This window comes from Enhydra lutris, unplaced genomic scaffold (genome assembly GCF_002288905.1).
Source record: "Enhydra lutris kenyoni isolate GAN:26980312 unplaced genomic scaffold, ASM228890v2 scaffoldscaffold7, whole genome shotgun sequence".
Classification (NCBI taxonomy): Eukaryota; Metazoa; Chordata; class Mammalia; order Carnivora; family Mustelidae; genus Enhydra; species Enhydra lutris.
The window spans coordinates 1,254,899-1,276,953 of NW_019154091.1; the positions used below are offsets into that span (position 1 = coordinate 1,254,899).

Below are 22,055 nucleotides of genomic sequence, written 5' to 3' on the forward strand. Positions count from 1 at the left end.
TCACCATGATCATCACTATCATCACCATCATTATCATCATCATCATCGTAATACTTATTGAGAGCTTACTCTGGGCCAGGTTCTGTTGTAAGGGCTTTCCCTGTGTCAGCACTTTTAACTCTCATACCAACTCTATAAGATAGAAACTTAAAAAAAAAAAAATCCCCATCATATAATTGACAAAATTGAGGCAAAAAGGAGTTAAGTAACTTGCTCAGCTAGCTAGTAGTTAAACTGAGATTCAAACCTGAGCAGCCCATTCCAGAGCTCTTAATGTTAAAAACGGAGTACACCAGTCACTATAGTGCCTATTACCTTTAGTCCTATGCAAACATGACAAGTAGAACAGAGGTTTCCATGGCCTCATCAAGACCACAAAATTGGCAAGCAGGAGAGCAAAAATTCAGACCCTCCAATACGCTGGGGCCTGGCATCAGAGGTTTTGTTCCTTGGTGAAAAAATGCCAGGTCTGAAGGAAGGCGGAGACTGGATGGTGAGGGAATTTGAAGGAGCGGCCTTAGAATCATACTGTGTAGGCAGTTGCCTCCTCTACGCCCGCGGAGCAACTGCTAGCCTGTAACTCCAAGGTGCTGGCCTTTCCAAATACGCAGGGCTTCTGGTTTTGGGGGCCAAGAGAGTAGCCTTTGCTAGAGCTCCATCTCCTATCTGGTTGCTGCCAAGAGCTGGGGCAATCCCCATTTATGACCTTCACATCCCCGCCAGACATTTAAGAGACCCTCAGATATTTTGTGCGTTCAAGGAGTTCCTAGGCCTCTGGCGATGGAGCTCTTTCTGGTTTTCAGCTGTGGGACATGCACTCCCAGTCTGTGCTTCTGCCTTGGCAGTTAAATGTCATGGTAGAGAACAGACTTTTGGAGTAAGGGCTACATTTGGATCTGCCACCTCTTGTCTGGGTGACCCTGGGCACATTACTTAACCTTTCAGAGCCTCAGTTGCCCCCTCTGTAAAATGGGAATAGTGACGCCTACTTCCGGGGATGTTATATGGATGGACAGGGTTATCAACAAAGCACTTGCACAATGCCTGACACACAGTACATGCCCGACAGATGTGATGAATTGATACCATTGCTCCAGGAGCACCCTCCTTCCCCTCCAAGAAGGCAGCAGCCCAGGTCTCCCTCGTGTTAAGAAGAGGCTGCACCCTGTCCCCTGCAGACCCTGCCTGCGTGGGGCTGACCAACTGGGGACCACCTTTTGGGCGTAGGAGAGCTGGTTGTAGGTTGCCATGCTTGCCGCCTCGTTGGCACAGGCCTCTTTGGCTTTGTCAAAGGTCAGCTTGTACTGGCCCAGTGGGGAGCGGAGATGGAACACTCCGACGGTGGTATCTAGAAGGGAAAAGACAGCAATCGTAGGTCAGCCCGCCTGGTTGGCAGGGTTCCCAGGAAAGGACTGGCAAAGCAGAAGACAAGCTGTATCCCAGGGGCCTCGGAGAGCCACTTCCCTTCGAGGTAGATTGAAGCACATCATTTAAAATATTTATTTCTTTTCTCAATACAAAAACGGCACATGTTATTGTAGAAATTTGGGCAATCCATCAAAGTAAGAAAAAAAATACAAATCACCTAAAACCTTATTCCCTGGAAATAATCATTACTCCAGGGCTAACATTTTGGCATACTTCCCCTAAAGAATTTTTATTTTCTTTTTTGGTAACTTATTTTGACATAATTTCATACTCTTCTAGACTTTTTACCTCTTCCTTTACATGTCATATACATTACAAATGTGGCAACGTCCTGCTTATAGAGTTTTTAGAAAATTTTTAAAAAATTTTATTTATTTATTTGACACAGAGAGAGACATCACAAGTAGGCAGAGAGGCAGGCAGAGAGAGGGGGAAGCAGGCTCCCTGCTCAGCAGAGAGCCCAATGTGGGGCTCGATCCCAGGACTCTGGGATCATGACCTGAGACGAAGGCAGAGGCTTTAACCCACTGAACCACCCAGGCACCCCTAGAAATCTTTTTAAAAACTTAACATTGAATCATGATTATTCCCCCATGTTATAAATTTTCTCTAGCAACAACATTTCCCCCTCAATACTTATAATTGAATAATTTTTTGTGAACTTTACAGCCATGACAAAATACTTTAAAGAGAGTCTTTGCGGGGCGCCTGGGTGGCTCAGTGGGTTAAAGCCTCTGCCTTCGGCTCAGGTCATGATCTCAGGGTCCTGGGATCGAGCCCCACATCGGGTCTCTGCTGAGCAGGGAGGCTGCTTCCTCCTCTCTCTCTCTGCCTGCCTCCCTGCCTACTTGTGATCTCTCTCTCTCTGTCAAACAAATAAAAAAAAAAATCTTAAAAAAAAAAAAGAGAGAGAGAGTCTTTGTCAAGGACTCTATGTTTTCTGATTGTACTCTGTCCTTAAAAAAGTTTTCTAGCTATTCTCCCCTAAGAGACTGAAAGATTTATCACTTTTTCCTGGCTGAAATCTTTTTTAGCCAGGCAATTAAATGCAGAGACCAGAAATAGTTCAAGAATCGAGTATATCTTTACATCATCAAGTTCATTAGCAAATGCCACTGAAAGGTCACTTTCTACACCAAAAAGAGTTAAGTTCAAGGTCTTTCTTTACCATAGTCCGGCAGAACATTCCACAGGTTGTATGATCTTGTCAGCCCTATCTGAATTGCAGACACTTCCCAGCACAACAGTCTGGGGAAGGATGGATAGATGTTTTTCCATGTTGCTAAGGCAACATGATTCTTAATAGGGCATCTGAGTGGATATGTAACAGTGCATTTGATCAACCTTGACTGTTAGATATGTGTTATCTGTAATCTTTTATGATGCAAAGTAATGCTGGGATGGTACGTCTATCTATATTTCCTTATTAGATTGTGTGTCTATTCAATGCGTTTCTTGAAATGGAGCTACTAAGTCTCAGCGTGAATTATTTTAAGGCTCTCAGCACACGTCCAATTGGCTGCCATGAAGGGTGTACCAGTTTGCCCTCCTCTGAACCGGAAGAGTAGGCACTTCCTCCCGAGTGTGGCATGGTTCTGTAACCATGCCCACAGGGAAAGCCGAGGTCTTATCCCCAAACCATCCTGTCTTCCTAAGGGTAACTACTCAGCTTCAACAGCGGGTGGGTCCAATTCTGATGCCCAGTCACTTAGTAACACTCCTGTCTCTTTCTTGGCATTCATGAAAGCAGAAGGGAAAAGCCCCCCCGGAAAAGAAGAGCCGAATAGATTTCCACCTGTGAGTCAGCTGTGGGAATAGCAGGACTGGCTCAGTGGACTGTGTCCTGAAGAAAAAAGCCAAGCACTTTCTTGACTTCACCCTTTGAGGCAAAAGGCTCGCAGATCAACGTCCCTGGTCCCAGGTGCTCATTTCGGCACCCATCCTAAATAGCAACTGCTTATAGAATCCTTCTGCTTGGTAGCCTCACCTTGAACATAGAATGTCCCCAACCAATCTCTCAGGTGTTGCACCATGTTGCTTCCCATCTGCTTGAACACAACCACGCTGGGTTTGCTTTCTTGAGCTAGAAACCTTATGTGGCTTACTTATTACTTCTCTGGCCATAGGGCTGCCTTGAGCTCACCCTTCTTCCTGGTTGAGACCCTATTACCTTGAGGTCATTGCTGCGACATCTTTTGAGTCTCCGCCATAGTCCCAGGCCTCTATTAAGCTTCTCTGAGGATTCCCTCTCTCATCTTACCTAGGGATCTTTCCCATCTCTGACAATTCTTCAAAATAACTTTTTTACACTGGTAAATATACATAACATACAATTTACTTTTTTGACCATCTTAAGGGTACAATTCAGTGGTATTAAGTAGATTTACAATGTTATACAACCAACATCACTATCCATGTCTAGAATGTTTCCATCATTCCAAACAGAAACGTGGTCACCATCAAATTGTGACTCTCCATCCCCCTCTCTGCAGCCCCTGGTAACCTCTACTCTACTTTCTGTCTCTATGAATTTGCCTGTCATAGATCCCTTGCATATGTCCATAATATTTATCCTGTGGTGTCTGGTTTATTTCACGTGACATGGTTTCAAGTTTCATTCATGTTACAGCATATGCCAGAATTTCCTTCCTTTTCCAGGACCAGATTATATCGCACCATATGGATAAGCTACAGTGTATTTATCCATTCATTTGTTGATGGACACTAGGGTTGTTTCCACCTTTTGGTTTAACATGGGCATACACATATCTGTTTGAGTCCCTGCTTTTAGTTTTCTTCTATTCTTGCGCTCTCTTTTTTAAGTTGAACCATCAGCACAAGATAAACTTCTGTCTTCGGTTCCGTGACTTGCCTTTCCTTGTCTTATCAATTTAAAAAAATGTCTTCAGCTACACTGGGAATCCCCTTGCAAGGAGACAATGTCATATATCCTGTGTATTTTCCTTGCTTACATTTCTTCTATCTCATCCCCGAAAGGGATCTGAAGCGTCTTAGAATTTGGCCCATGTTATGGACTGCATGTTTGTGTCCCCCCAGATTCATGGGGTGATATTCCCAATGTGTTGGTATTAGGTAGTGGGGCCATTGGGAGGTAAACAGGTCATGAGCGGAAAGCCCTCTTGCATGGGGTGAGTGTGTGTGTAATTTAAAGTAATCTCTACACTCAACATGGGGCACAAACAACCCTGAGATCAAGAGTGGCACGTTCCACTGACTGAGCCAGCCAGGTGTCCCAGGTTAGTGCCCTTATAAAATGGACCTCAGAGAGCTTCCTAGCCCTTCTGCCATATGAGGACATAAGAAGACAACAGTCAGAACCTGGAAGAGGGCCTTCCCTAGAAGATGGCCATGCCAGCACCCTGATCGTAGCCTTCCAGGCTCCAGAATGGTGAGAAACACATTTCTGTTGTTTTTAAGCCACTCAGTCGATAGTAGCAGTCCGAACGGATTAACAGTATGTATCAGGTGTTAATTCAGTAGTTACTATTGAGATATGTAAAAACTGCCTCACTAGAAATACCATGTCTCTAAAACAACCCTGTCCTAGTCAGAGACATCCAATAAATCTTGATTGGCTATAATATATAATACCCTGAATTGCTCTCTGAACCATTGCCATCCCTCCCTCTGAACCACTGCTGTCCCTCTGGCTCAGAATGACCTTGCTGCGTCCCTTGTGGATTTCATCCTTGAGGCTTGAAGATCACCCGCACCTCTGCACTTCCCATTTGGCTTTCTACTTTGTTGTGTTGTGATTCGTAGTTTTATGTTACTTGTGGGTTTATTATAAGCCATTCAGATCAGCCTCGGAAGAGAACGCCACACATGCCGATCGATGTGTATTATCAAAACAACCGCTCAGAAGCTGCATCTGCACGTGGCAGGTGCTTCCTCTGTTATTTAAACCCTGAACTATGCTCCTTAGATTCAATTCCAACCGATGGTTGCTAAGCAACTTGGGGAAAGCCTGTTTCAGGAAGATTCACATTGGATGACCTTTGAGCTCCCTCCTAGTTCTAAGGCTCCCAGTCGAGATGAATTATTCCAGTCCTCTGCTACCAAAGTCTGCAACCTCCTGGGCACTGGGTCCTGGGCAATGCTTGGGCTGTTTGGCCTGGCTTTTAATTCTGTTCCCCTTTGCTCTTGGGCAAATCCCTTCCCCAGGCCAGAAGGCCAGTGACCCCCTAGCCACACTGACCTTGGAAATGGAGATCGGCACAGTCGGCATCGGCGTGGCACTGCCCGTTGTCCTGCAAACATCGGTCGATGGGCAGCTGCTCTGGCTCACAGTCTGTCCCGTCTCCCACGTAATGACTTTTACATTCACACTTGTGCTTGCCCTGTAGGGAGAGCCGAAGAGATGAGAAGCCCCTCTTCTAGGACTCCAGGACCCTGATGTGCTCTGCAGGTCCCCATCCAGCACAGGAGATGCTCTGAAGCACCAGGAAAATGCTTTGCTTATAAATAGCGGCAATTAGGTCATTGCCATGTCTCATGTTTGTACAGACTCATGAGGAAATGTCCCCTCGGCTCAAATGTTGCTTCCTCGGAGACAGCGTCCCTGACCCATTAAATAAAGCAACCCTCCTCATCCCTTCTATCACACTGGCCCAATTCATACTCTGCCTGACTCTTGGTCAGGTGCTTGGTACTTTCTGAAAGTATCTCGTGCACCTGTTTCTGCCCAGAGCATTGCCCCCTCCCTCCTCACATTTCATTGCTACATCCCTGGCTCTGACAACAGCACACGGCAGGTGCCTGATGAGCACTTGCCCAATCACTGAATGACCTCACTTAATCCCTGAGTAATTCTATGAGGGCTGTATTATTAGACTCACCAGGCAAATGAGGAAACAGAGAATGGGAGAAATCAAGTAGCCGGCTCTGGGCCACAGAGTGTAAGCGGGAGAGCTAAGACTCAGAGAGTGACTCTGAGTCCTAAGTTCACACTTAGGACCACAGTGGACATTATCTTCTACCAACTTCCCTTCCCAACAGATAAACCCGGCACCAGGGCACTGATCCCATTCTAAAACGGCTTGAGTGGGGGTCCAAACCTGCACTTTCCCCCCACGTTTCACTGACATTTTGTTTTAATAACTTTTTACTTTGGATAATTCTAGATTTTGAGGAGAGCTGCCAAGATAGCAGAAAGAGTTGCCATATATGCTTCACCATGTTCCCTCACGTTACCTAATCACAGTATCTTTGTCAAAGCTAAGAAATGGGGGCACCTGGGTGCCTCAGTCGATTAGGTGTCTGCCTTTGACCTGGGTCATGATCCCGGGGTCCTAGAATTGAGTCCCATATGGGGCTCCCTGCTCTGTGGAGAGTCTGCTTCTTCCTCCCTTCTCCCTCTACCCCTTGCCCCACTCTCGTGCTCTCTCTCTCTCTCTCTCAAAAAACAAAACAGAACAAAACAACAACAACAACAAAAAGCCACTAGGAAATGAATGGTGGCACATTCCTATGAACTAAACAATAGATTTTATGTAGATTTCACTGGTTTTCCTCCTCATGTCTCTTTTCTGCTTAGGACGCCACTTGGCATTCGGTCTGCAGACCTGACAGGACGTAGAGTGCACTGGGAAGGAAGCTGAGGAGGAGGCCGAAGAGCGAGCAGAGTGAAGCGAGGCTGAGCCAGATGCAGAACCGCTCCCAAGTTTCCCGGGGGCAAGAGAGACTCACCGGGCCGGTCATCTTGCAGGTGGCATGCTCGTGACACCCACCGTTGAGGCCATCGGCACAGGGGTCTATCTCTGTGCAGCTGCGACCGTCCCCCTTGTAGCCCTTCAGACAGCTGCAGGACACCTTTGTGCCCTTCTGGGAACACCTGGCCACCTTCGCACAGCCCCCGTTGTTCTGTTTGCAGAAATCCACAACTGCACGAGCAGAAGGGAGAGGGCTCACTGAACCACGGTTTGTGGAATGTGAGCTTCAGACGGGGGTTATGGGTCACCCTGGGATCAGGGGCATTGGGAAAGAAATGGGCCCCAGCAGGTAGGGGTCTCCTTTCCCCATTCCCGATAGCCCCTGGGCTAGCCTCTGGGGACACTAGAATCCTGTGGCTGATAGCCTCTGAGACCAGGCCTGATGACCTCTGTGCACCTGTGACCTCCTTTGTCACATACCTCTAGGCTCCACTTTGCTAGGTTTCTGAATGAGTTTGAGTTTTTAATGTTAGGACAGGTGTGTGTGTGTGTGTGTGTGTGTGTGTGTGTGTGTGTGTGTGGAGTTGCTGTACTCTGGAGTACTTCATGAGATGGTCGTTGTTAACCTCACTCCACAGATGAACACACTGAAACCCAGAGAGTTTAACTCTCTTACCCCCGGTGATAATGTGGTGGGACAGGGACTTAAACCCTACTTGGTTTGACGCCCAAAGCTCATACTTTCCCCACTGTGTTGTGCTACCCGTTAGGACCTTTGTTTTCATAATCTCCCAAATTTCAACCCAATACTAGATGAGCTTTAGCCTCAGGAGCAGCTAGAAAGCTATCTGATTTCTCCTGCCTGGGTTTTGCCTGGAGTCATGGCAGCCACTTGAAATTTTGAGAGAATAAACACGAGGACAAAAGGCCTCATCCTAAGAACAGTAGAGTGGAAAGACAGAACCTGGGTCTTTGCTGCCATTGTTGATAAATGGCCTATTTCTGGACTGCCTTGTGGCAGATTACAAAACAGCAGGTATAACAAGAACTAACTTCTGTAAAGAAACTATGTATCTTTATTTACATATTTATGCATGAAAGAAGTTAGAAAGTACATGTGGCATAGGCTGGTAGATTTCTCCCAATATCCGTTGTCTCCTTTTTCTATAGTAAGAAATTTTTAGTTGGGCTCGTGTTTGCCTAAAGGAAGACTACATTTCCCAGGCTCCTTTGCAACTAGGTATGACAGGTGATGGGCCTCCAGCCTATGCCCTGAGAACAGACAAAATTTTTACCGACTTCTAGGTAAAGGGAAGGAGGTTTGCCTCCTTCTTCGCCTTCTCCATCCTGCTGCTGGGGATGTACCGGATGACCATCTCAGGCCAGGGACGTGAATGATGGTAGAGCAACAAGATAGAAGGAGTCTGGGATCCCAGATGTCCTTTCAGAGTTATGTTAGTTTTGGATGGCTCCATTCAAACTACTATATGAGATAAAAATAAACATCTAGGGGCGCCTGGGTGGCTCAGTGGGTTAAAGCCTCTGCCTTCGGCTCGGGTCATGATCTCGGGGTCCTGGGATTGAGCCCCGCATCGGGCTCTCTGCTCAGCGGAGAGCCTGCTTCCCTCTCTCTCTCTCTCTGCCTGCCTCTCTGCCTACTTGTGATCTCTGTCTGTCACGTGAATGGATAAAATCTTTAAAAAAAAAATAAACATCTAAACATTTGCCTTGTTTTTGCCACTGTCCCTTTGGGTCTCTGCATGGCTGAACCTATGTCTTAACTACTAAAGACAGACATGGCAACGGTCAGAGTGATTCTCACCAAATGATGAAAGTAACTGCTAGTTTTTTTAGTACTGTAAGGTATTTTCTGAAATTTTTTTGAAGGCTGGATTCCCTATAGAGTTACAAAAACACTATACAATAAGGTGCATCATTCTGAGTGTGCAAAGCGATTTCAGAACAATGACCTGGATGGTGAGCAGGTCAGGCATGAGCAAACCCACTTAGGATACTGAATCACAGAGAGAGTAGGTATGGGGAAAATGACCCAGGCAGGAATGGAAGGGCCAGGATGAAGTCTAGCCACTGTGACCAAGTTCCACTCTGCTCCTGCCCAACCCTATTTCACACACGTACCAACAGGACCTACCTGTGCACGTGATTCCGTCCCCTTCATAATTCAGGTTACACTCACACGTGTTGTTCTCCTTACAGGTGGCGTGAGCAGAACAAGAAGGTGTGCACACAGGGGGCAAGGCTGCAAACAAGGAGGTCACCATTCATGCTGTACCTGTGGTGTGAGGACTTGGGCGCACCGAGACTCGCTGTCTGGCTCATCCCCGTGTTTCAGAAGTATCCCCTTCCAGTGGGAGGATAGGGTGATTTGCTAAGTTTCCTCCCAGCCTGGAGATTCTGAGATTCCAGAATTACTCTGTAGTATTAACACATTAACTCTACAATATTATTCAGATTAAACTATAATATGTCACTTCTATGGGCAATCAGTTAAAACCTTATACCTCAACAATGATAAATTCAGCAGATTAGCTCTTTGGCCCTACAGGCATAAGGTCCAGAAGGAGATGACTGGATTGGAGGAGAAATTCCATGGGCTTCTGAGGGCACTGCTCAGCTTGGGGGAAGTCTGGAGCTCTGGTGGGTGAATGGGGTGACCGTGTCAACAGGCAGCGCAGAGCCGTGGGTGGTCAGGGGAGGAGGGGCGGTGCGGGAACGGAAGCTCAGGGATTCTGGAATCGCAGTTTGCTTAAGCCCATAGGGAGAACTTAATCATGCCCTCCTGCCCCCAGCGGTTCACAGTGATAATTCAACCTTCACATCTCAGACCTTCCACCAGAAGTCAGGTCTCAGGGTCTACGGGGGCACCTCAGAAAACTGGCCGCTCAGGAAGGATCTAGATTATGATGATGAGGATCATGACTGACAACGATAATGGCAGCTCTCATTAGTGTCTGACATGCGGGGCCCTTTATAACCACCATCTCCGACCCTCACAGCCCCTCCCCTGCAAAGGGTTGATCAGGCCCTTCCTCTTGTGGGTGAGTGCACTGAGGCCCGGACTGGGTGGGTTATCCCAGGCCATCCACCTAGCAACTAGCAGAACTGGGGTTCAGATCCCGGACTCCACAGGACCATGCATTTTCTGTGAAACCACTCTGCGTCTGTTGGCACATGTGTGCGCCCGGGACCGTGATTCTGCGGGACCATTCCTGCCCAACCCTGTATTGTCTGCCCAAGCTGGGTCCTTCTGTGATTGCATGGGACTGTGTGCTGGTTTCAAGGGTTTGAGTTAAATCTTTTCAGCCAGTTTTTCCTCTAGTCCCCAAACCTCCTGAGGCCTGGGGCCATGTATCCAAACCGTCTTTTCCTTGTGGAAAAGGAAACACCCGTTTTGTTGTTTTTTTCTGGTGCTGCACAGGCCCCCAACCTCAGCTGGAGGTTCTGGGAGGCTGCTCAGTGGCGCAGTGCTGCAGACAGCTGACCGCTCCCGGGACACACCTGTCTGAATGTCGCAGAAGTGGCCAGTCCACCCCGTTTCGCAGAAGCACTGCCCTGAGCCCGTGGGGCCATCATCACACTGTCCGTGGGCTGAGCAGCCACAAGCTGTAAAACAAATTGGAGGGGGATCGGAAACCAGTGATCAGGGATGGAAATCCTATCAGCCAGCTCACTGGCCACCTGTTGGCTGTGTTGTCAGTGTGGGAGGATCATGCTTATGTCATTGTTTTCATTCATTCATTCGAAGGAACATAGTCTGTGGCTATCATGGGGCCGACACGACTAGGCAATGAGCTTACAGTGAAAAACATAACATAAGGTTCCTGCTCTCATGGGGCTTACAGTCCAGGAGTAGCTGGCTTTTGAACATGTAATTATAAAGATGGTGAGTGTTATAAACACAGAAGTAGAGGGCGTCATAGCGTATGTAGCAGAATAGAAAGAGGAGAGAACCTTATAGGATCTCCTAACAGAGAATCTATTTAACAGTGAAATCTTCAAGATATGTACCAAGTCTTCCTCTTCTTGCCATCTTGAGCACTATACCCCTGCCCCAAGGCACTACCGGCTCTCACCTGGATTGTTGCCTTCAGTTCCCCAGAGGTGGCCCTGCTTCTGCTCTTGCTTTCCTACAGTAGCTTCTCTTCCGGGCAACTGCAGCAATCCTTTCTAATCTGTTCAGTGCACTCCTCCATTCACAGTCCTCCACTGGCCACCATTACACTTAGAATAGATGAAGGGCTATCTCTGCCAGGAAGCTCTTATGTTTCCTGGTCTCTGGTGGCCTTCAGATTTCATTTCCTTCCTCTCTCCCTCTTTGCCCACTCTGCTCAGCCACCATCAGTGCATGCCACACCCACTTCTGCCTCAGGACCTTTGCACTGGCTCATTTCTCTTCTAGAAAAGCCATCCCTCTAGTCTGCAACTGCTCTGTACAGTAGTCCTTGCTACATGTGGCTGTGTAAATTTAAACTAATTACAATAAATCAGTTCTTTAGTCACAGATTTTGAGTGCTCAACAGCCACATGTGGCTAGTGGCTCCCATTCCTGATGGTAGAGTTATAGACTATATCCAGCATGACTGAAAATTTCTTTGGGCAGAGCTACCATTGGAGATCCTCATGCCTACCCCCACCTCTTTTCAGTCTTGTCTCAAATATTCCCTGTGTGAGATGTCTTCTAAAATAGTGCCTCCCTGCCTTCCCCATTCCCTTCACCCGCTTCTTTCTCTTTATACCTTTATAACTAACTACCTTTGTTTTCAAGTATATATTCCTTGAGAGTTGGGGTTTGGCCCCCTCCCAACACCACTGTATCCCTACAACTTAGAACAATTCCTGGCTTTAGAGCAAGTCACTTAGCCCCCTTGTGTCTCAGTTTCCACATCTGGTAAGTAGGTGTAATGACGGTACCTCCCACGAAGGGTAGTTGTGAGGATTAAGTAAGAGACAAAACATACCTGCCGGGCACATAGTAGGTGCTCAGTAAACATTAACTGTAACCATGAGCTGTCAATATTAATAAGGACTCTAAATGCATGTTGGTTGAATGACTGAATGAGTGTTGTTCAGTCAGAGCTTGTCTTGATGGCTGCAAGGGATGTGAATTCACTTCTAGAGCTAGGACTCTTTCAGTGGATGGCAACTGGGAATACATCCAGGGAGGAAAAACGCATGTCAAGGCAGGCAGATGGGAGGTGAGGGGATGGGAGAGAGGGGAAGAGGATGCTACTGGTTCAGGCAGGTGATGTGGACGAGGACAGGGAGCACACGGCTGAACAGCAGGCTAAAGCAGGGGGAGTGGGAGCCACGTACGCTGACAGTCAGGCCCGAATCTCCCTGGCAGGCACAGCTCACACGCCGTCCCGTTGAAGCCTGTGTTGCATCTACACTCGCCTATGCCTGAGTACTGATCGAGGCAGACACCGCGGTTACTGCAGGGGGCATCGGCTCCTCCCGGGCAGGCTGGAACAGACGACACAGCAGTGACTCAACAGTCTCGCAAGACCCAGAGCAGCTCAGCACCTTTGTAATGTAAGTCTGATCGGCCCTCAGCTGCGGGGCTCATCTCCATTATCCCAGAGAGACCGCGGCCCTGGGGACACACCCACATAGTGTCACCGGATGCTTAGGGCAAGCCAGTGGCCTCTGGGGCATGAACTTCAATGTATCAGATAGAATTCTACGGTGGCAGAGCAATAGGCTAAACCGTGTATTGTATTTGGGGTTAGGAGGCCTGGATTTGAGCAGATCTGGGCTGAATTTCTTTGAGCTTCAGTTCTGTTAGCTCTAGAAGAGGGTGATGATGATGATGATGACCGAGACCACACTGTGACTGAGGTTCAAATACATTACTTAGGGCTCAGTTGGTTAAGTGTCTGCCTTCGGCTCAGGTCATGATCCCAGGCTCCTGGGATCAAGACTCTCATTGGGCTTCCTGCTCAGCGGGGAGTCTGCTTCCCTTTATCCCTCCCCCCTGCTCATGTGTGTGCTCCCTCTCTCTCAAATAAATAAAATTAAAAAAAAATTGTTTACTGTAACTGAGAGCACTTTGAAAACATAAGGCACTGAGCAAATGTAAGGGACGACACCGATTTTTGTGCACACTCAAGTGATGGAGTGTGGATACTGGGTGATCATGGGTACTCCCAGCCCAGAATTTTCTCAACTGGATCACAGTGAATGGAGGACACATGGTGGTTAAAACCACAGCTTCTGGGGACACTCTGTGGGATCTTGGGCCTGCTGCTTATCCTCTCTCTGCCTCAACTTTCTCATGTGTAAAAATGGGGATAAAAATAGAATCTGTTTCTAGGGGCTGCCTGGGCGGCTCAGTGGGTTAAGCCTCTGCCTTCAGCTCAGGTCATGATCTCAGGGTCTTGGGATCGAGACCCGCATCGGGCTCTCTGCTAGGCAGGGAGCCTGCTTCCTCTCTCTGCCTGCCCCTCTGCCTACTTGTGATCTCTCTGTCAAATAAGTAAAATCTTTAAAGAAAAAATAGAATCTGTTTCTTAGAGGTTGTTGCCAGGTTTAAATGTGTTGTTATACATGGGAAGCAGAACGCAATAAATGTGCTTAATCAAAACAGTGTGTGGTCAATGGGAAGTGCCATGGCATTTGTTATGATTGGCCAGAAGTTCTATCTATACACAAAGATTTCAGGATGGGCCCAAATGTTCTTTGGCAAGGAGCCCTTTCTTGGTGAGGTAAGAGAGGGAGGTGATGTCATACATCCCATAACAGGGGGGTTTCAGGAAACAATGGCCCCCACACCTCATATTAGCACAGCACCCTGCCAAGGTAGAATTCTATGCATTTAAACTCATGTGCTCATCAGTATCCTGGGCCAGCATCAGAAATGATATACGGTGTTTCTAGCACCGTGGGAAATGTCTGATGCGATCCTGCTGAGCAAAAAAGCACAACACAATGACAATCGAGGCACAGGAGAATCTCAGCTCTGTAAAGAACAAAATATGAGACAAGGAAAAGTGGAAGGAAAGCTAAGCAACTCTTTAGAATGCTTTCTTGGAGGGGGTCCTGGGAGCAATGCATTCCGACGCCCCCTCCCCCACCCCTGCTCCACAGCGTCTGTACTTTCAGATACAGCGCAGTGACGGCACAATCCTTTCAGAATCGCGAGGTGGTAAGAGGCGCCCTCACCCTGACAGTCTCGCCCGAAGTAGCCCTTGCAGCACCTGGGGAGCCGTATCACCATGGTGCACTGCTCCCGGCAGCCTTCCAGGTACCCTTTGAAGGACATGTTGTATCGACACTTCTGCTTCACGCCCTAAAGGAAGAAAGCGCACTAACCCTCCGCCTTCCACCGCCCGGACTTGGGCTCTTTGGCTCTCGTCCGCCCCCAGTGGAGGGTCCTGGGTACTGCCCAAATTGAAAGTGGGACTCCATGGCCCGGGAGCCCTTTTAAGAAAAGGAATTCTTAGGTGTGTAGGTAGGCGGATGGATGGGGGAGGGGGCAGAGCTAGAGTTCACAGAAGTTCTCCTTAGCCTTAAGAGGAAGGACTTGCTGACCCTTAGAGCTGTTTGCAAAGGGTGCAGTCTCTTGGGAGGACAGTGGGGGAGAGAGAGCTTTCCATCGTGTGGGGGAGGTATGAGGGGGTGGGGGGTGTCTGCGGCAAGGTCCCCTAACCATCAGTAGGGAAGGTATGAGTTCCATTTTGTTTGGCAGGTGTGTTTTTGTTAGAGGTTTTACTAGTAGAATAGAAGGAAATTGGCTTTGGGGTACGTAAAAGAGCAATATTTAATGAGTGCTTTTAAAGTACTTTTTAAAATGTACTTTTCCTAATAGCCACACACAGAATAGTTGTTAGCTCCATTTCACGGAGGAAAAACCATATAGATGATGTAATTAGCCAAAGATTACCCACTGGAATTGGATCCCAGGGCCGTGGACTCCAAATTCCATTGGCTTGACCATTACTCTTAGGTTGCTTTCTGGGCCCTAATTCTAGCTTTGCTCCTTACTAGCTCTGTGGTCTTGTCCTAATGCGTACCCTCTCTGAGATACATTTTTTTTTCCTAAGTGGAAGAAATAATAGCTTCCTAAGAGAGGTATAATGAGGGTAATGTATCAGAAATAAAGGGCCCAACACACCGCCAGGGACAGGGAGAGCAGCCAACAAAATGCAGCTATGATTTGCATAATTCTCATTATCTTTGAAGTCCCTTTTAAGTCTACAATCCCATGAGTTTTGTAGACAGTTCCTGGAAGGTGGGTACTGGGTTGACAGGTTGCCTGTACTCAACGAGGCTAAGGATGCCTGGTTGTTAAAGGAATGATGCTGATTGCATTTATACAACCGACCTGCAGACAACACACCACCATACAACACCCATGCACACACACTCACACCCACCAGAACACTGGGGTCTGACAATGGGACAAACACTGTGCTCCAAACATTATCACTGCATTCATAATTACCTTTGGCTTACTCCACCTTGGGCAGCTGGGCGTATTGGCGCAGCTCCAACAATCTCCCTAGTATGCAAGAAAAGAAATGCTTAAAAGTCAAGAATATTGGGCAACCCAAGAGTATACCCCTGGTTAATGCTTTGGTGAGCTGACCAAGAACTTAATCTTGATTTTAAGATTCTGGCTGTGATCAAGAATGCAAAAGCAACCACACTGGCCACTTTGTCGTGGAGAATTCTGAAGATCCGTCTTAACCCTCCACCCCTTGGCTTTTGTTGTTTGAGGTGAAAAGTTCCCTGCTATACAGTGTCCTTCAGGCATCTGGTCCAGTGGGAAATGTGCACACAAGTGCCCCTTCCACTATAAACCAGCATGATACTTTTGGCCTGTCACATTCTTTGACCCTCAGTTTTCTGATCTACAAGATAGAGACAACGATTCTTGCTGCTGTCTGATCTTCAGGGGACGGCTGATGGAAACTATTAACTGCAAAAAGGTGTGCAGATGTACTCTGGAAGTTAAGGAGGCCACAACCTCTATGGCAGAAAGGACAACTGTTTTTTTCATCTCCTACTCCGGCTGCCTGGTGTCTCAAGAACTTGGGATATTTGTTGAATCCCTACCAGTTGACAGGTTCCCAAGCCAACAGATCACAGACGGCCATGAGAGCCACTTCCCTCTTTGAGACTCAGTTTCCAAATCTACATCACAGAGTTGCTGAACAACTTGTAATGTTGGATTCCTTTAGAGGTAAGATGAATGGAGCCAAATGGCTGGCTCAGAGGTAGTACCCCACACACGATACTGGACAGATGAATGAGTGTGAAATGTGACATTGCCTCCTACAAGCAGTGCCCAGGGCAGACATTCAACCACTGTTGTTGAACAAATGAATGAATGAGTAACTCAACAGCAGAGTGGGTGGCATATAATACTAGGTTAAACCCTACGAAGCTGCCGTTTTTATAATCATATCCTGCCAAATATGGCAATTTTATATGGTCCCATCTGGCAGAATAGTGAAAAATGTTTGTTGAATGAATGGGTGAATGACTGAATAGATAGGTGTGTTTGAAAAGGAATAGCATGTTGTAGGATAATGGGCACATAGTTAGTCCCAGCAACTCTTTCCTTCACGGCGAAAGGATGGACGGGTGGGCTGGTGGATAAATGGGAACGTGCCAGGCCTGGGTGGGGCCAAGTAGATGCTTGTGGGTTCTGAGTGTGAAGGGCACCATCATCTGGCCCTCAGATCTCTGGGGGCCCCGGGCTTCCTGAGGACCAGCCCTGAGTGGTTTTGTGGCAGAGTCCATGCTGGGTCGTGAGGGCTGTACCCCAACTGTCTCCTATTATGGTACTGTTTTGGGGACTGACCGAAAAATTGTATGTGGCAAAAGTGTCACAGCGGCCCCCGAGGGTGGGATCAATCAGGAGGCAGTCAATGCCATAGGCCACACCTAGGTCAAACAAGAGTTCTCGCTGCACAATTCTGCATGTTTGGTCATTTAGGAAGAGCTCGCCCTGCAAGGGAGATGGGGGAGAGAGAGAGAGAGAACAGTCAACAATCCTTCTCAGACTTTTTTTCTTTCTAAGGCTATAGAAGGTGGCAGCACCTTACCTGCAAGACTCAAAAAGAACTATATATATATATATATATATATTTTTTTTTTTTCTTATAGAAGTTAGATACATACAGCAAGGAGCCAGCGTGTAGTAGGTGCTGAGTAGTGCCGTGTGCAAACTCCTTTAATCCTCACAACACCTAGAGGATAGCAGCTATTACTAGGGTCCCTGTTTACAGATGAGAAGACAGAGACAGGAGAGGTTCAGTACCTTGCCCCAGGCCAGGCAGTTGGTGGGCGGTGGTGTGGGCATGCCTACCCAGGCTTCCAGCCCCTGAGCCATGCCCACGGCCCCTCGGCCATGCTGTCTTCACCAAAGTAGAAGCAGGGGCAGCGAGGGTGATGGGCTGGAGCAGGCCTGACCTGGCTGTGGCTCAGGATCCACTTTGGTAATGTGGCCACTTCCTGAGCAGGCGTGCAATATATGTATATATATATTTTTTACTTAGTGCTAGCTCCTAGCTAAGTCAGCCACAACCTTTTTTTTCAGGATATACAAGTGATGGGCTGTAACTCTATAATGATGATGGTGACTTCTTCTTTCACATGTACTAGGCATTGTCTAAATTGTGCTTTAGAGACATTATTTCACTTTGCTTGCCACAGTTCTAGAACTTTCTTCCTTAGGGTTCACCCAGCTAGGAAATTGCTGAATATATCTCCACCTATCCCCGGAGGAATCAAAATGCTTTTAGAACATTCTGTGAGAAGGGTGCCTGGGTGGCTCAGTGGGTTAAGGGTGGCTCAGTGGGTTAAAGCCTCTGCCTTCAGCTCAGGTCATGATCCCAGGGTCCTGGGATCAAGCCCCGCATCAGGCTCTCTGCTCAACGGGGAGGCTGCTTCCTCCTCTCTCTGCCTGCCTCTCTGCTTACTTGTGATCTCTGTCTGTCAAATAAATAAAATATTAAAAAAAAAAAAGAAAGTTCTGTGAGAGAAAAAAAGAAGGTAAATCTCAGCATCTATTGATGGGAGGAGCACAGGGTGATTCAGTGGCAAGAACACAGGAAAACCGGTTAAATCCTCCACCTCCACTTCTATGCTGTGTGACTGTGAGCAAGTTACTGAACTTCTCTGTGGTTTGATTGCTTTCACCAGGTCACTAGGGCGAATGATTCCATTACATAGGGTTATTATAAAACTCAGACTAAATGATACATTGCCAAGTGTTCTGGAAGCTACATTGGCACCCAGAATGAGCAGTGGACGTTTTTATTATACTTCTTCGACAGGTGTCCAGTTTGATCTATGGAAATAGTACAGCCAGTCTCAAGAGTGTAAGTACACTGGAATAACTTTCTAGAAGTTGGAATGTAAAGATACTAACATTTCTCATATTCAGTTTCTAAATTCAATGCAACTCTACTGCAAACACCAAAGGGATTCTGGCTGGTCATAAAAATAAACAGAATGTCATCAGGCACTTCTAAGAAGGCTCCTTGAAGAGAAAAAACTCAGCTGGGATCTGCATCCCGAAACCTTCCTCCTTTGTATTAGAAAGTGGACCTGGTGGTTGGAGCTGCATGCTCCAGCAGTCTTCTGGAACCTTGACGTGATTCTGAGGCTGGAAATGTGGAAACATGCTACAGAGGAAACAGAAGACGCTCCCCCAATGAGCCGTCATACTAGCTCTGGCTTGGCTTCCTCCAGAGTTCTTTTGAGAAGATACAGCCCTTGTATATTTAAGTCGCTGTCATTTTGGGTTGTCTGTGATATGCAGGATGCAGGATGTGGCTACTGTTATCCCATCAGACCCATTCATTGTATGGAATTCCAGGGAGGCAATATGGTTTGGGAACTAGCTGGAGAAGGTGAAAATTGTGAACTTTCTCTCTGTTGGAGGATCTCAATAGATTCACCTCAGAGCTGGCTCTGACTGCTGACAAGGGGCTAGAGGTGAGTTTGCAGTGGGGCTGGGAAGGAAGGCAAAGGAATGACAGTACGCTTTCCTGCTTCAGCGGAGTGTCTCACACTGCAAAATAAATGCTCCAAAAACAAAACAAAACAAAACAAAACAAAACAAAACAAAACAAAACAACCCAGAGCTGCTCCTGGCAAGTGTAAAGGCAGGGGGGCTCCCTAACACCCTCTACCAGGGCTTGTGCTGGGGCAGGATTTATCAAGTTTTTCATATCTAAATACTCACTCTGAGCATAATACCCCCGAAGGCAGCCAGAGAAAAGAGCTTGCTGTCACTGGAGGGAAAAATGAATCTTCCCGTGAGGGGACAGTGGTTGGGGACTGTTGTGTATACTCACGATGTCACTGCCAGCTCCGCACGTCACTCCCAGCTCTGAGCCTTGCAGGGTCTTCCAGGCAGTGGCCCTGGGGAGATCCACAGCTAAGATCTGTAGGAGCGATGGTGACACGTTAATACACCAAATTTGGGCTGCAGAAGCACCTGAAGGAGCTTTGCCAACAGACCAAATCCAGACAGGAGTTTTTCCAGCTTTAAAATGACTGCAGACGTAATCAAAAGGAAGACTCATCACGGGCTCTCAAGGAAGTAGGAAATTCTTTCCGTAGGGAATGTCTTCTCCAGCTGGGCCAGTTCCAATCACCCCTCCATGCCCATTCTATGCTGGGCAGCCACAGCAGAGGCTGTGCTGGTGTATGAAGCCAATGACAGGATCAGTGGTTTGGGGAAAGGGTGCAGGGCGTGGTTATGGGTTAAGCTATGACCCCTGAAAAGTTTTATTGATGTCCTGACCCCCATTACCTTTGAATGTGACATTACTTGGAAGTAAGGTCATTGCAGAGGTAATTAGTTAAGATGGAGGTCACCCTGGAGTCGGGTGGACCCTTGGTCCAATATGACTGGTGTTCATAGAAGAAGAAGAAAGAAAAGGAGAATGACATGTGGAGATAGAGAAATGCACAGGGAGAGGACAGCCATGTCACAAGAGAGGCAGGGACTGGAGGGATGCATTGACAAGCCAAGGAATGTCAAGGATTTCCAGCAACCGCCAGAAGCTAGGGGAGAAACACAGAACATGTTCTCCGTCTGAGCCTCCAGAAGGAACAACCTTTTCAGCACCTTGATTTCAGACTTTCCAGCCACGAGACCTCTGAGGGCATACATTTCTGTTGTTTCAAGCCACCCAGTTTGTGGGCATTATAATGCAGCTCTGGGACACTAACACAGGTCCTGTGAATTACCCTAAGTTAGGGCCCTTGGCCTTCTTGGCCGAGACAGACTCACTCCCGGAGAGACACGGCTTCTAGCTGAGAATGCAAAGTTATAGGATTTCAGCAACAGCTGCCATGTGCCTGTAAGATCTTGCTTCCCTCACAGTAGATCCATTCAGGAGTGAACCACTGACGCATTTGGCTGAAGCAGCCCTTTGCCTGGAAATTTTGGAAATGGAGGAGAATGAGCCCACCTAGGCACACTTGGAACTGTTGTCAACAGCCTTTTTGCCATGTGACCTGGGGAAGAGGAAAGCCAGTCTGCAGCGCAGCAGAGGAATGATGCTCCTGGGTACCGGTTAACGTTAGAAAAAAAAAAATATATATATATATATGGGTTGGTCAGGGAAACGGGGCAGGCATGGCACACTGCAGGGGTCAATTAACCATGGCTAGTCAGAGCACAGAGTGGGGCAGGGGCTGCACAGGTCTCCTTTGCACTGCAGAGGTGGAGACACACTGACCATTCCTGGAATGGACCCCATCTGTATGCAAAGGAAATACCTTGGAATCTCGGATCACATGGAACTTCAAATACTCCTTCAGCTTGTCCTTGTTGTCTTGGTTAAATAGGAAATCCTGTTGTTCGGGGGGTAGGGCTTGCAAGGCTCGGTCGCTGGGCCAGAAGAGAGTGACGGGAGTGTGGATAGGGTCAGTAATGACGCCCAGCAAGCCCACATCCTGAAACACAGGGAGTCGGGTGTGTGCACAGCAAAGCCCAGCCAGGGGGCAAGGCAGAGCATCTTTCTAAGACCCAAAGCACCCCCCCCTAGGGCGGGGGTTGGGGACTTTCCTTTCATGCCTTCCCTGGCGACTTGTTGGGTCTCCAGCTGGTTCAGGGGTGACAGCCTGAAACTAGAGGCCCATCACACCTCAACCATTCTGACCCTTATTTTCTTAGATTACAAAACAGTCAAATTCTGGGCTTTAATGAATAGAAAAAGCACTTTTAATAAAGATTTTTGTTGTTGTTGTTGTTAATATTGCCCAAATACTTTAATTTCTGGAAGACCTCCTTAGCATTTTCCCCCTATTTCACTTAAAAAACTGAAACTTATACAATATTGAGATACTCCTATGTATTTATAAGATTTTTAGCTCTCATGGACTCAAAAAAGAAACTGTCCAATGAATGGAAAAGAATCATTTTGAGAACCTTCTATAACCTGTGTACATCATATACATTAGTCCTTGTAATTTTTCCAACAGACCTATGAAGTAGCTTTATTATTCCCTTCTATCAAGCCCCAGAGAGGTTTGCTAACTTGCTACAAAGCCTGTGTTCAACCAGGTGAGATGTTCAGGTGTGAGGGTGACTATAGGGTTTTGGGGCTGGGTGAGCCGGCAAAGATTCCTGTTTGTAACCTTCCCAGAGAGTCTCATTTTGAGCACCTAGAAATCTCTGAAATTTCTGAAAAGTTTTGAGAGTGAGCCCCAGACCATTTTGGAAATTGCTGGACTAGGCAGAGGTTTGTAGACTGTGCCACAGGGGTGGGGAAGGTGAGATGGCGGCTGTGTTCTCAGAACACTCTTGGGACTTCTCAGAGTAGGTGGAGGAGAGGGGACCTTGGAGGACCCTATCCCTCCCCGAGTCTCCTCTGAAATCTTTATCTGAATAAGAAGTTTCTCTGTTTCATTGGTGGGAAAAGTGTCTGAAGTCAAAAAAATATAGTTTTAAGCCCAATTTCTACT

At 47.3% G+C, this 22,055-nt stretch overlaps 1 protein-coding gene across 4 annotated transcripts in view; it reads right to left on the reverse strand.

The window, feature by feature from the left end:
• The window catches only part of LOC111142039 (stabilin 2), a 167,851-nt gene that overhangs the window by 11,578 nt on the left and 134,218 nt on the right, over window positions 1-22,055 (reverse strand). For all 4 annotated transcript variants that reach the window (XM_022494966.1, XM_022494965.1, XM_022494968.1 and 1 more), the window contains 11 exons: window positions 20,868-21,044; window positions 19,433-19,522; window positions 16,930-17,076; window positions 15,565-15,621; window positions 14,283-14,409; window positions 12,435-12,584; window positions 10,620-10,724; window positions 9,253-9,360; window positions 7,138-7,331; window positions 5,648-5,789; window positions 1,215-1,348 (listed from right to left, as the gene is read on the reverse strand). In XM_022494966.1, coding sequence (XP_022350674.1) covers window positions 1,215-1,348; window positions 5,648-5,789; window positions 7,138-7,331; window positions 9,253-9,360; window positions 10,620-10,724; window positions 12,435-12,584; window positions 14,283-14,409; window positions 15,565-15,621; window positions 16,930-17,076; window positions 19,433-19,522; window positions 20,868-21,044 — 1,431 coding nt within the window. The remainder of the gene's footprint in view (window positions 1-1,214; window positions 1,349-5,647; window positions 5,790-7,137; window positions 7,332-9,252; window positions 9,361-10,619; window positions 10,725-12,434; window positions 12,585-14,282; window positions 14,410-15,564; window positions 15,622-16,929; window positions 17,077-19,432; window positions 19,523-20,867; window positions 21,045-22,055) is intronic.